This window comes from Pelodiscus sinensis, chromosome 1, assembly GCF_049634645.1.
Source record: "Pelodiscus sinensis isolate JC-2024 chromosome 1, ASM4963464v1, whole genome shotgun sequence".
Taxonomy (NCBI): Eukaryota; Metazoa; Chordata; order Testudines; family Trionychidae; genus Pelodiscus; species Pelodiscus sinensis.
In genome coordinates, this window is record NC_134711.1 from 111,622,167 (window position 1) to 111,636,792 (window position 14,626).

The 14,626-nt window shown below is 45.0% G+C and overlaps 1 protein-coding gene across 1 annotated transcript; it reads left to right on the forward strand.

Moving 5' to 3' along the window:
* The first annotated feature begins 363 nt into the window (after window positions 1-363).
* LOC102462288 (perilipin-3-like) lies at window positions 364-6,755 on the forward strand. Its single transcript, XM_075897459.1, has 8 exons — window positions 364-466; window positions 707-789; window positions 1,202-1,397; window positions 2,326-2,408; window positions 4,177-4,429; window positions 4,851-5,047; window positions 5,305-5,427; window positions 5,932-6,755. The coding sequence occupies exons 1-8, from the start codon at window positions 379-381 to the stop codon at window positions 6,328-6,330; spliced, it is 1,422 nt and encodes a 473-aa protein (XP_075753574.1). The 5' UTR covers window positions 364-378; the 3' UTR covers window positions 6,331-6,755.
* Window positions 6,756-14,626: the final 7,871 nt, after the last annotated feature.

The window sequence follows — 14,626 nt, forward strand, 5'->3', positions numbered from 1 at the left end:
AAGAACTCACTCCCAAACTTTGCAGTCCCCAAGGGATTTGCATTCTCTTACTGGTCAGGGAAGCAGAAGCCGTCTTTTCACAGGCTCCCTGAACTGTCAATCCTCAGTGTTACATCCCCTACACGCAAACCAGGGAGTATATAAAATCTTGCCAGATGGTAAAGGGAGTCAGGCAGTGTTTGGAGAACTGAGAAAGGTCAGTGGGAAGGGAACATGCTGATAATAAGGATTTTTAATTAGCTCTTGTTTGTTTCTACAATTCATTAGCTATAGCTGTGCAATTATGGTGCTAAGCAATGTTTGGCTGTGAGACTATGTTTATAGTGTTAAGAAGCTGCAAGTAGAATGTGGGTTGGGAAGTAGAGTCTGGGGCCCTTAATGTTAGATGACTTTTTTCATGCGGTCAAAAGCCAATTACTAGCTTTAGTAGTACCTACCATATATTTGCTGCCTTTCTTGGCTTTATGTAAGTAGGTATCTTTCAATAACTCAGTGGTATCAGACTGATCTGTACCAGAATGGAAATTTTTCTTGTAAGTAGTGAAAATGTACTTGGCTCACTAAAGAACAAGTATTTCTCTAACTCTGAGCTCCTTAATCTGTTGGTGGAACTACTTTGTGCAGAAGACCATTGCAGACTCTGGGGTGCCATAATTCTAGGGATAGTTACTGCTGCTAATACAGGCCTTTCTCTGCCTTCTTTCAGGCATATCTTACAAAACTATGACTTCTAATGGGGAAAAGACAGATGTGGCATCCCCAAAACATGGGGAGGAGGAAGAGCAACAGGTAGGTACTTCATAAACTTTGCTAGTTAACATACAAATGCAGCTGATAGCTGGCTGTTATGTAATAGCAGGCTAAATGCATGAATAGCTTGATTTGAAGTAAACAAATTATAGAGACACTTTAGATTGGGTTTTATCAATCACATGTTGGAAGTAGCTGTTAAGCCTCTTAGCAGTCAGCCTCTCACCAATCTCCTTTGATTGGGGGCTAACATATTCACAGGTATAGTCACCAGGGTTGCCATATTTAAACTCTTTTTAAAAGAAAAAGGACATACTCTAGCATGTCCTCTATCTGTATCTACCAGCTCACATTAATGTGGTAACCTTAACCACTTGACAAGCAATGGTTCAGTTCCAAGACTGGTAACTGCTTCCCTGACTTGTTTTTTTTTTTTCCCTTGCTTCACTAGAATGTCCTGAAGAGGGTGGCCAGTCTCCCTCTAGTCAGCACTGCCTGTGACCTGGCTGCCACGGCCTACACCTCCACCAAGGAGAGCCATCCCTATGTGAAGTCTCTCTGTGACATGGCAGAGAAGGGAGTGACCTCCCTAACCAGTGTTGCAGCCAGCAGTGAACAGCCAGTTTCACCTGCACTTGAGCCTCAGGGTAAGTAAATTGTGGCTACACCCCTTTCCACATGTGTATGTCGAGAGGTGGCATCAGTAGGGTCTTGGGATCAGCAGGCCTGCAATGCTAGAAATGTGGGCAGCAGTATGTGTGACTGTAGCAGTGATACAGTAGCCCATGGATACAAACAACACTGACTAGCGGATAATGAAGGGGGTGGTTGTTTACATGAGTTGCCACTGCTGAATCTATACAAAACTTCCTTGTATCCAGGCGGTAAAGATCATTGCTTGGGTATTTCCATATCAGGAGCAACTCCCTTTGAGAAGGGGATCTAACTGCAATGAACTCACTTAGCAATGGAAAATGCTCAAACTAGTCTCTCATCAACAGAAGTTGGTGCAATACCTTACCTACCTTGTGTATCTAAGACCACTGGACAAACACTGCTATTACAACAATACTGTAAACGGAGGCTAAAATTGCCCAACAAGAAGTTCTCTAGTACCTGACATCTAGAACACACATCTCACTCTTGAAGAGGACACTTGAAAAGTAATGCCTAGAATGTTTTGATAACGAATTGTGCAGTACACACAGATGGGAGGGGAAACATTTTCTCATGTCAGTCATAACCATCTTGCTTGGGTAACAATGTGAGGAAACTACTGGATACAGAGACTATTCATGGGGGGAGGAGGCATTTACAAAGAGCGCCTACCTTGAAAAAGGGAGGGAATTTTTCTTACGTGGGAAAAGAATGAGGAAAATAAGATTCTCTGCCTCACCAGTCCCCAGCAACCTAGTCTGATTACAAGTATCAGTGTGTAGCACCTGCTACCCAAATGACTGCTGCCTGAACCTAACTAAGTCTGTCTCATAACAGGAAACCTGGCTCAGATCTAAGTATTGCAAAAGCAAAACTTTAAGCATTAAAGTAGCTACATTATGGTGTCTTCCTCTGCAGTGGCAACAGGGACTGAATCTGCTCCGGAAGTACCGGACAAAGGGGAGGAGAATCTGCCAACACTTCAACAGACAGCTGAGAAGGTAACTCTCAGCACACAGTGACATGGCCGGGACACAAAGCAATAATGGGCTGCTTCGTCCAACAGTGGACCACTCCATGCCAAGAGGAGATGAGGTGGCAGCAAATGTCTATAGAACTCTGGTCTATGGCTTCCCAGCAAGATGTAGGGTGACCACATGAGAATTTTAAAAATGGGACTGTCCTGCATTTAAGCCCTCTGGCAGGACTCCTAATGCTTTTCTTAAACAAAATACAGGATGACTTTCCTATCCCTCCCCTACCAGTATTGGTGGGGCCTATTGCCAGCTGCATCTCTAACAGCTGCCTGCTCTGTGGCAGTGACTGAGTGGTGACTCTAATGGGTGTGCAGGGAAAATCTGCAGTAGGTTGGGCAGTGCTAGTCCAATACAGATCCTGCTTAGTGCTTGATCTCAGACAGCAGGGACCCACCTTCCATCCTAATTCCAGCCTGCACTGGCTGTGCATTGCAAGGTGCACTGGGTCATGTCTCCTTTATTTCACACCCTTCTCACTGGTCTCTCTCTGACTTGACCCATTGCTCCCCATCATCTCCTGTTGGATGCACCCCACTCTTAGCACTGTGTGGAGAACCAGTCCATGATTGGGGCACTTGGCAGGCTCCTTCCTTGCCTCCCTGCCTTTGTCTGGGCCAATATCCTGAGAAATTCCATGTCTCCCTGCTTTGGAACTCTGGCCAGAGAAGCCAAGCCCTGTGGGCACCAAAATCTTGCACAATGCACTAGCATGGAGAAATTGGCTTGCCAGCTAAGGTGCAAAGTCTGGTGGGAGGAAGACCTTTGCAGCTTGTTTATGGCCCAACCTTGGACTCCTCCACAGACTCTGCAGTAAGGTTCTCTGCACAATAACTCTACATGGCTTAACCCCCTCCTTCTTGCATTATATCTGGTGGATAAGAACCAGCTAGATCATGTAAGCGTCCAGCAGCAGCCTGGAGGTGTAGCTGACTTTGACAGTGCAGGCAGGAAGAGATGAGCTGAGGTGGGGAAATGAGCTCTGCAAGGATACTGGTTAGACCAATTTTTTTCCACCTCCTCCACAGCTTGACTTTCCAGTCCCCTTCCCAGCACTAAAGGCTGTTGGTCAGACTCTAGCATTTCTCCCCAGATTAATCTGAGTATGTGACCAATACTTGCTCTAGTCTGTTCCATCCATGTGAAGAATAACTTAAGTGCACCACCACTAGAAACACAACCTAGCTTTGGGTGCTCTGCTAATCAGCTGAATGGCATTTGGATTTTAGTGGCCAGCAAACATACAGCTTACAGGGAACACCATATATGAGCCAGCATATCTCTGCCATGTACCTGAGGAACACACATCAGCAGGAGAGATGGGTTTGTTCTGGAGCCCAAGCCAGGCATGGAGCGTGGAAAGGGCTGGGCAGGGAGGGTCTGGTTGGGTAGTCACAACTGTCCCTCCTCCATGTGTTGCCTTCCCCATATGAACCTTATACTTAAGATTAAAAAAGAATCCAACTACTCAGTGTAATACAAGTCAACTTGTTTAAACATCTATGCAGCATAGCTCTGAACTCGAGTGATTAATGGCAATTTCACTAGCTTCCTACATTCAGCATGGGGGGGAGGAGGGAGAAATATGTCCCTCTAGCAAGATGCAGTTCTTCACCTGAAGCATTTGACCTGTGGGGCTGAACAGTTGGTAATCCTCCCCTACCCAGACTTCAACATGTGGTTTTAGTGCCCTGAATTTCTGGACAGTTACGTCTTTCTGGATCCTCCTCTCTAGGCCATGTCTGACACACAGGAGCTGGTATCATCCAGACTGACAGATGTCAAGGAGAGCATGACCAGAGTGGTGGACATGACCAAGGAGGCCATGCAGGATGGTATGAAGACCACCAGATCAGTGATAGCAGAGGGCATGAGCACTGTTGTGGAATCAAGAATGGGCCAACTGGCCATAAGTGGGATGGAAGCCATGCTGGAGAAATCTGAAGCGCTCTTGGATCACTATCTTCCCATGACTGAGGATGAACTAGGTTAGAATTCAGGAATGATGGGGCAATTGTTTTTGGAAGGCCAGAGCAATCTTTCCTCTGGTCCTGATTTCTCTCAGGTCTTCTCAGTCCTGTCACTTGATGCAGACTGATACTATAGCAATCTCATTTAACCCACATGCCTCTTATTTGAATTGGTTGGCATGTGCCCAGTTAAAATGACTTGAGTAACAAGTGGGGACCAGGTGGTACTGGGAGGATCCATCTGCACAAAACTGACTAAGGCATAGTCCTTATTCAAGCATGCAAAAATAGGTTTGGTCTTTAAAGTCTGAAGTTACATCCAGTGCTAGGGAAGTATCTGAACTTCTTAAGACCTTACAAATGTTTGAGATAGGATTGGGAAGTGCAGACAATACTGGAACTTAATTTGAGTGAGCAACCTTCCCTTTCTTCCCTCTAGCAGAACTTGCGGAATCCGTGGAAGGGGCTGAAGTGTCTGCAGAACAACCACAAGAGCATCGCAGCTACTTTGTGCGTTTAGGTTCCCTGTCCACCAAACTCCGCCAGCGCGCCTATTGCTATTCCCTGGACAAGATGAGACGCACCAGCCACAGCATCAGTGAGGCGCTTTCCCAGCTTCAACAAACCATGGGACTGGTAAGAACCTCTTGTAGCTGAAGCCCTCTGACAAATACAGAAAGTAGCTGGTGGCTCTTTCCCTCTCCATATGCTGCCCCTCAAAGCAGCGAACCCTTCTCCATCCTTATGGACCAGGGTATGAAGTTTAGATGTGTGCTATGTGACCAGATCTCTTGCTGCATTGAGCATACCAGTCTTGATGGTTGGAGATGTGCCCTAAGCAATAGATCTGGAATAATGGATTTGCATTTACTGATGGTTGAATACACTCCTAGATTGACTACATCAAGCAAGGTGTGACACTTCCAGATGTCCAGGAGAAGCTCCAGCACATGTGGGTGAGCTGGAACAGAAGTCAGCCAGAAAGCAGTGAGATCTCAGACTTGGCACAACCAGAGGTATGTACATGGTCAGAAGCTGGCTACTAGTCTGGTTCTAGAAAGGCTGATCAGCTATTAATCCAGAGATCCACTTGGGTGGTTCTTAGGGTTTTTAAGGCTGATGACAAAGCTGTCTTGACTGCTTGCTTGGACATTACCAAGTTGATCATATAAGCAAACTATGTGCACAAAGGAATTCAGTCATTCTCACATGCATGCCTAAGTGAGGAACTCTGTTTAACATCTGCACAGCCTGTAGACATGTACTGTAGATCATGTGAACAAGGGTTTCCCTGGTTGAAGACACTTACCTAGCATAGCTCTGACCCAGCCACATGGCTTATGGCCATTGTTAGTCTGCACTGTCCCAAGCTGCCTCCTTTTATCTAAAGGAATTTGGAGTCAGTAGTTGCATCAGACTTTTTAATCACTGGCATGCCAAAATGACTGGAGGATGCAGCAGCAAGTTTGATGCCTTGTGTGGGGAATATTAACACAAAGATTCTTCTGTCTCCTCACCAGATGGAGTCTAAGACTCTGGCCATGTCCCGCAGCATTCTCCAGCAGCTGCAAGATGCCTGCCGGGTGCTAGTATCCAGCATTCAAGGGCTCCCTGCCAACCTTCAGGACAAGGTGCAAGAGGTGTATCAAAACATGGGGGAGCTCCATGCTTCCTTCTCTACTGCCCATTCCTTCCAGGATCTCTCCAGCAGCCTCCTCACCCAGAGCCAGGAGATGGTGACCAAGGCTCAGGAATATGTAGATGAGCTGATGGCATATGTGGTGCAGAATACGCCTCTGTCTTGGATTGTGGGACCCTTCGTCCCATTGGGTACAGGCTCTGCAGGTTCCCTGGAACCACAAAACCAAGAAATGGTGGCTACAGAGGCAGAAGTCACAGCAGCATCTAAGTCTGATTAAGGATGACCTGCAAACACAAGGAACTCTTCCCTCATTCTTTGAATTGTATCTGACAAGTCACTATCAGTCTCCTTTGCCTTCATGTGCACTAGCTACTTCTGCAGCTCACACATGGCTAGTACTTGTAACACCTGTGTCCTAGATCTCTCCTAACATATGGTGAGGATTCAGTCCTCCATATCTAGGAAACAATATGGCTAATGTAGTTCAGCTGTCCTTGTGTCTTTTGGCTGACATGTTTAAATCTGAGTGAAGGATTGTTATGACAAATAGCGATTTGATTAACTTAGGCAAAAGAACCATATGCAGCCTGAATATCACAACCTAGCATGTTGTGACTGCTAGGCTGTATCAAGAAATCTTTGTACTTAATATTTGTACTTAATACCAGCCTATCTTCAAAATAAAGTGTCATTGCATTTGAACAGTGGGCTCTCTTGTCATGTCTAGAAAGTGCTATCTTTGCCAGCAACTAGTCCTGCTCTTAGTTTCTCATTACTACCACTGCCATCGAATAGCCCTAGATCTACTATCCTGTTAACAAACATTGGCTTCTTGCTAAATGTGGAGCAGAAGAAATTAACACTATTGCACTCTGTAATAGAAGTACACTTGGCTTTCCACGCAGCGAGTTGGGTGGGGGAGAAGTAATAGTGCAGCTGGCTAAAATATCTAATGCTACTCTAGCACAGGTTTGCTTAGTGCTAGGGTTTGGGGGTGGGACAGAGAAGAGAAGCCTAGAAGGGATTGGCATGAGGAGCTTTTAGGTATAGGTGTCCCACTAAAGAAATGCATTCTGGTACAATCATGATCATCTTCAAAATCAGTTGGAGACCTATACAGCTTTGATGCATAGCCAGCTTTGAATTGCTGTCTGAATGTAAAGGTTTTCAGGAAATGCTACCTGCTCATGCATAGTGACTTCCCTAAATGGAATACTCCACATATGGAAAAATCCCTTGGGGGGGGGGGGGGGGGGGGAGCTTTGACTTTCAAAGCAAGATGGCAGCTGTATGCCACATACCTTTAAGAACCCATACTTACCAACCACAAGTCACTCATTACAGAATTACTTGAAAACATGCTGTGTAAATAAGAGGTTGCTTATTGTAGAGGTGGTGTCTGCTTTGAATACATAAGAACGGCCATATTGGGTCGGACCAGTGGTCCATCTGGCCCAGTATCCTGCCTTCTGACAGGGGCCAGTACCAGATACCCCAGGGGAAGGGAACATCACAGATAATCCTTGTGTTCCTTTATCCATTTCCAGATAAAGTACACTCCAAACAGGAAAATAGTGTGTGTGTGTGTGGGGGGGGACAGCATTCTACTGGTGATTGCAGGGGAGTAGACCAAATGTGGAGACCTGAAAAAGATAAGATTTCTTTGACAGGTGCTAATCTGTCTGTTGGATGAAGATGCCACACCTTGCCTAGCAATTGTTGAGAATAAGGATATGTCATTTTCTCCTTGCTAGCAAAGACTATGATTTATTTAAAGAAGTCTCTTAAGTTACAAGAATAATACCTTGTAATAATGCTAACTCTCTGTAGTAGCACTAATGCCATTTATTGGCAAGAGATATTAGCTCTAAGTAATCAGACTGATCTGGACTATATTGCCTAAGGCCTATGTTCTGTACTCTTTTCTTTTCCTTTTTCTCTTCTCCCACCTCATCATTGGTAGCTTCCTTTAGAGATGAGACAGTATTTTATATAAAATATTTTGATCTACATATGGTGCTCACCATTTATTTTAGGAGACAGTTTCTGATCTATCACACTTCTGTATTCTATAATTAAAGGAGTTACAATATCTGGGTTTCCAGAACAAGATATTGTGGAAATTATTTTTAGTTAAATCCCTTCCTTTTTGGTATCCTGGGCTGCGCCTTACATCATTGCTCCTGGAGAGGTTGTTTGTAAGTTAATGGTTTCCATGATTTCCCCCCCCAAAAATCTTTGTCTTACTATATAGGTCTCCTTCTCTCTACCCCCTGAACCAAACCCTTATCTTTAAGTTATGAAGAGAGGAAGATGCATACCAAATGTGTTTGTCCTAGCTCTTACTGTTTAGGAGTTCTTGAAAAAACTGGCAAATGGACAAACTCAAATCATATCTATAGTAGCCCAATGTCTGTGAGTCTGTAACACAGACATACATGGTCCTGGCTGTATATGTCACCACCCTGCCACGCCCCCCTTCCCCTCCTACTGTGGTGCTTGGCTGAGTGCTGTGCCACTCAGCTGGGCTGTGGCAGGGGAGCCAGCGGTGGCAAGGGCAGGGCGGTGATGTATATGGCCAGAGGGCGAGGCTGTGTATGTCACCACCTTGCACCCCCTTCCCCTCCCACCGTGGTGCTCGGCAGAGTGCTGTGCCCCTCAGCCGGGGTGCTGTGGGGGAGCCCAAATGGCGGTGTACATCACTGCCCCATCCCTCCTCCCCCACGGCAGCCCGGATAAGCATGCAGCACTCAGCCAAGCCACCATGGAGGGAGGAGAAGGGGGTGGGGCGGTGATGTACATGGCCCTGCTCTCTGGCTGTGTACATCACATGGGTAGGGTAAAAACCAGACACCCTTGATTGGGGGGTAGAGGGAGTGGGACTGGCTGGGAGGGGGGGAAGGGGGGGAGCAGGAAGCAGAGCTGGGGGGGAGGTCAGAGGCAGTGTAGCTGGCCAGGGGAGAACGGGGGAGGGGTGGCTGCTGGGAAGCAAAGCTGGTCCGGGTGGGGGTCGGAGGCTGTGGGGCTGGCCGGCAGGAAGCAAAGCTGGTTGGGGGTAGGAGTCAGGGGCAACGAGGCTGGCTGTGGGAAATCAGGAGGAGGAACTGGCAGGTAGGGAGAGGGAATCTGCCGGCAGGGAGCCGGACTCACGTGCGCGTGTGCATTCTTGACAGAGACAGAGGAGAGCGAGTGAGAGGCAGGAGGGGGAGAAGAAAAAGAGAGAAATGGAGTGGAGTGAGAGAGGCAGGAGGAGAAGAGAAAGAAATAGATGAAGAGAGAGGCAGAAGGTGGAGGAGAACTGAGGGAGAGAGGGGGAAGCAGGAGGAGTAGGAGGAGAGAGAGAGACCGAGTGAGAGACCGGAGGCTCAGGAGAGAAGACGAATGTGGAGGAGAGACCTGAAAATCCCATCTTAAGACCAGCTAATTGGCTAGTATATAATAGATTAACCAATTAACTGAGTTCAAACTGATAACTAATTTTCTGGGTGAATAATATTATTAAACTAAACACAGAACTATAGCAAATGGAAACAATGAATTTATACTACTATGACTCTTTGGGGTTGTGTTGATTGCTAACTTGGCTCCTGGACCACTGACTATCACTGGTGTATAATTTCTAGAGAGGCTCCTTGAAAGTCAGATAGAACCAAAAACAAACACGGCTGACTGGCATTGGAAACATCACAGAGCATGGGAACAATGGTTTGGTACTTGGGAGCAGTTTTAGGATCAAACAATAGTGTAGTTGTGACTGTCTCCCATTTCAAGAAACATAATAAAAAAATTGCACCTTCACAATATTTATTTCCTTCTTGCATTTGGTGAAATATTGCAACATTACCCGATTCAGACATTTACCCGTCTCCAGAAGCTCATTTTACTAGATTATTATAGACTGCTTTCCTGTCAAATTTCAGGTCAAGATGCAATAAGTTTATCATACTGCAGCAATGCTTCATTCTCTGCTCTTGTTTCCTTCTAAGACCCATCTAGATGAACCTTCTCCCCAAGATGGGAAAGGATGAACAAAAAGGAAGAATATAGGAATGAGCTGCTGGAGTATATAGTGTACAGTACACCTCTCTGTTGGTTTGTCACCCATTGGTGCTTTGTGATACAGAACATAAGCAGCCACATTTTGTTGTATTGGTGGAGTCTAAGAAGGTGCAAGAGAAACTGGACTGTAGGGCTGTGTCTACACTGGCGCGATCTTGAGCCAAAGTAGCTGCTCTTGCGCAAAAACTTGCTGCCTGTCTACACTGGCCGTGTGTTCTTGCGCAAGTAAACTGACGTTCTACTGTATGAAATCAGGGCTTCTTGCGCAAGAACTATGATGCTCTCACTCAGGAATAAGCCCTTTTGTGCAACTGTTCTTGCGCAAGAGGCCAGTATAGACAGGCAACATGAATTTCTTGCACAAGAAAGCCCTATGGTTAAAATGGCCATCAGAGCTTTCTTGCGCAAGAGAGCATCTACACTGGCATGGACGCTCTTGCGCAAAAGCACATGCACATGCCAGTGTAGACGTTCTCTTCTGGAAGAGTTTTTGCACAAGATCATGCCAGTGTAGACATAGCCTAGATGTTTGGAAGCTGCTACAGGACAGAACTTCTCTGTGGTGCTAATTCATTTGCAGAGCTGTCAAGCATTGTCATCTTTGTCAAACAAAAGCTTTGATCTTGTGAACTCCTGAAATTCATGGAATCATTTAAATATTGGCTGTGGGAGGGGAAAGGGAACCACACACAATCTGGTCTTGAGTTTGATTTTTGTTGGGTTACATGCATGATAAACAGAACCAATTTAAAACAGGGAAGTTAATAGATAGCAAACAGAACCTGCCATTGCAAATCCAGTAAATTGTTAGTTTCAGTTTCCCTTTCTTATAAGCAGACAGGTCATGAAGGACAACATTGTGATTTGCCGTACAGAGCAATGCAGGACAGTAAGGAGGAATAGTCTGGTGAGATCAGTATTGCAGGGTAGGACTGGTATTCCCCTTCCTAATGTAGACGGGCTTAGAGTGGGCAGACCAGAAAGAAGAATACATATGTCTTTACTGTATGTCCTGTGACTCTTGCATAATACAGGTGTGATTTACCACTGTCTTGCACCTTCTGTAGTTGTAACCCACACACCTGCTGGGTGTGGTTTACTGTCCCATCTAATGGCATTGAGACCTCCTACAGAGAGACTAGTGAATCTGCTCTAGAACCTTAGCTGAGAGGAAGTGAGCTTTTAGTTCATGTGGTAGAGGCTCATGCACTAAGCTCCAGAAGTCCCAGGTTCATTTCCAGCTGTTGGCATTATATAGTTATTTAAACTAATGCACAAAGGGTGCAAAATAATGGCATATCAGAATGGTCCTGTAACCCATTACTTCTTCAGATCAGCAGAGAACATTCTGTAAGGTAGATCTTCAAAAGACATTCCACCTGAAGAAGTCTGTGAGTTTGCTAAAGCCTTTGAGCTAAAAAACTTGGATTCTTTAGCAAAGTTAACACAGGATGAAGACTATGAAGTAGGGCTGGGTTATTTTTTTCATTATCATAAATTTGCCTAAAAATCCATTTTCAGGATATAGAAACTTTTTTCAAATGTCAGTAATAAATGGGGGCAAGAAATTGAAAGAGTCAAAGCAGTTTGTTCTGTTCAGTTCAAAATGAAACATTCTGAGTTTTCATTTCTACTAGTTTCTTTTTGACCACTTGGAAATGAAACACTTAGGCTGTGTCTACACTGGGCCACTTATTCCGGAAAATCAGCCGCTTTTCCGGAATAAGCTGCGAGCTGTCTACACTGGCCCTTGAATTTCCAGAAAAGCAACGACGCTCTTCCGGAAAAGCTATGCTGCTCCCGCTCGGGCATAAGTCCTTATTCCGGAACACTGTTCCGGAAAAGGGCCAGTGTAGACAGCCCAGTAGTCTTTTCCGGAAAAAAGCCCCGATCGCGAAAATGACGATCGGGGCTCTTTTCCGGAAAAGCGCATCTATATTGGACACAGATGCTTTTCCGGAAAAAGGGCTTTTCCGGAAAAGCATCTGTAGCCAATGTAGACGCTCTTTTCCAGAAATACTTATAATGAAAACTATTCTGTTTTAAGCATTTCCGGAAATTCATGCCGGTGTAGACACAGTCAATGGCTATGTCTACACTGGTGAGTGCTTGTGCAAGAATATCTTGCACAATGGTTCTTGTGCAAGAACATGTCCACACTGTCATGTGCGTTTGCACAAGAGCATCCATCGCAGTGTGGATGCTCTCTTGCGCAAGAAAGCTCTGATGACCGTTTTAGGCATAGGACTTTCTTGTGCAAGAATCCCCTGCCACGCGTCCACACTGCCCTCTTGCGCAAGAGGGCTTACACCTGTTAGAAAAGAGTGTAGCTCTGGAACAAGAAGTCCTCTCTTCTGATGCCATACGGTAAATCATCTTGCGCAACAGCGGGCGGACAGTGTGGACGCTTTGTGAAAGAACGGCCGTTCTTCCGCAACAACCCTCCAGTGTAGACATAGCCTTAATGTTTTTAATTTTGAAATGTTGTGTCTTTTCAAAATTTAGCTAGATTTAAAAAAAAAAAAACCGAGGGAAGAGTAAAAAAGCACCTAAAGACTACATGAAATGAAAAACTGAACAAAAAAATCTCTTAGGGGCAAATTAAATGTTTTCATTGATTTGAAATATTTTTTTCCACTTTGATGAGAAACTGAAGGAAAAAAATCAGTTTTGATTTAAACTGATTTTTTTAAACTTATTTTTAACATCAGCTCCTGAAAAAATACGATTTGCTTAGTTGTAGTCCACACACAAATATTTTAGTGTTGCAAGACAGGGTCAAGTGGGAAAGGTGACAGCAAAGGGGTAGTATCTCAGAATCTCAGTCTAATTGCCCATTTGGGGTACAGGTACATTAGGGAAGATGAAAGCAAATGACCACAAGGTGGGACATAACATGAATTCAGCACTGGTTAGGGTATCAAAATTAAACTAAAGAATCTCAGCTGCTTCTGGTTCATCTATGACTCTTTTGATGTCTCAGCTACCTGCACCAGAACCTCACACCTCAAAAGTATTGTAAGAAATGCCATGAAGTGGTTTGTGTCACAAGGCAGTACTATACAGTGAGAGGCAATCCAAGGGACCATTGTATCTACATACAGTCATTTTCTTTTAATAAATATTCACCATTTCCTTGATATTTAACTGTATTAAAAGTAAAAGTAAAAGTATTAAAGTGAATGGAGAGGAGATGCCCTTTCCTTAAGCAATACAAAATTCAGCCAGAAAGAGAATTTGAGAAATGCAGCTTCATATGATTAGAATGAACAGTAAAATATTTCCAAACTCAGTTATCTAGAAAACTGTGTCCCTTGCAATTTATATGACAAAACACACCTGGGAGGTAGGACTGATTATGGGAGATATCAAAAACAGTCAAGCTGCATTGGAGGTCCAGGCTAGACTTACGTTTCTATGCTTCTTGCAATATTAAAAGTGGCTGGTCTTCAGGTGCTAATAGAACTAAGGCCCGTCAACATAATTTGACTGTACATTATGGGAAAACCTGGAAAGAGCAAAAATGGAAACATAGGCAGGTGCCTTCCTCTGCACAGAGCCTAACACAGGTGCTTGGAGAGGTATAAAATCCTACTTTGAAGTAAGAATAAGAGCCTCCGGAAAAGGGCACTTTTTCCGGAGGATCGGGGCCAGTCTAGACGCTCTTTTCCGGCTTTTTTAAAAGCCGGAAAAAAGCGGCGGACATTTTTATTTAAATGCCGTGGGGGATATTTAAATATCCCCCGCGGATTTCCCTACGACGACTCGTGAAATTTACATGCCCCTTCCGGAAGAGGGGCCAGTGTAGACGTAGCCCTCGTGTCTTGCTCACAACGCAACAGTAGAAGCGTTTATTTTTAAATGGCAGCTGAGATTGACCTAATCACATGACTGGGCTCCAGGCATGTGGGTCTTGTGCCTCCATCCCATTCTGGTCATGCCCAGGGTGTGTCTGAACCTTCCTGAGAAGGGCCCAAGGCCAAAGACCCCAGGAGAACAAGCACAGCCCTGTTCTGAGCACCTGCACAGTCTGCTCTGAGTATCACCTCACACAGGCAGGGCTTGGGTCGTGGGAAGGGACAGAGCCACCAGTTTTTGTCCCAGTTCAAGCCCTGGGGGGAGAACAATGAAGGGGTGACAGAGGGATAAATACTCTTTTCTCCCAGCCATCCCTTTTAATGAAAAGTGGTATGCTGTTATTCTCAATGATGTTTGAAAGAGGAGAAGGGAAAGGTATCTCCAAACTAAATTCTTCAATGTCTATCTAAGGAGTTTATATGGTCCTGATTGGCAAGGTATCTGAGCACCTCACAAAACGTCTACAAAGCCCAGAGGCCCTATCATTCCCCTTGTACAGAGGGTAAATCAAGCACTGCAAGGCTAAATGACTTGCCCAAGGTCACACAGGAGGTGTCTGTTAGAGGATAGAATAGAACCAAGCTCAAATCCTAGCCTAGTGCCCTAAGCACAGGAAAAAACTACTGATCTTTAGAGTGCCACTCTGTGCTACAGTG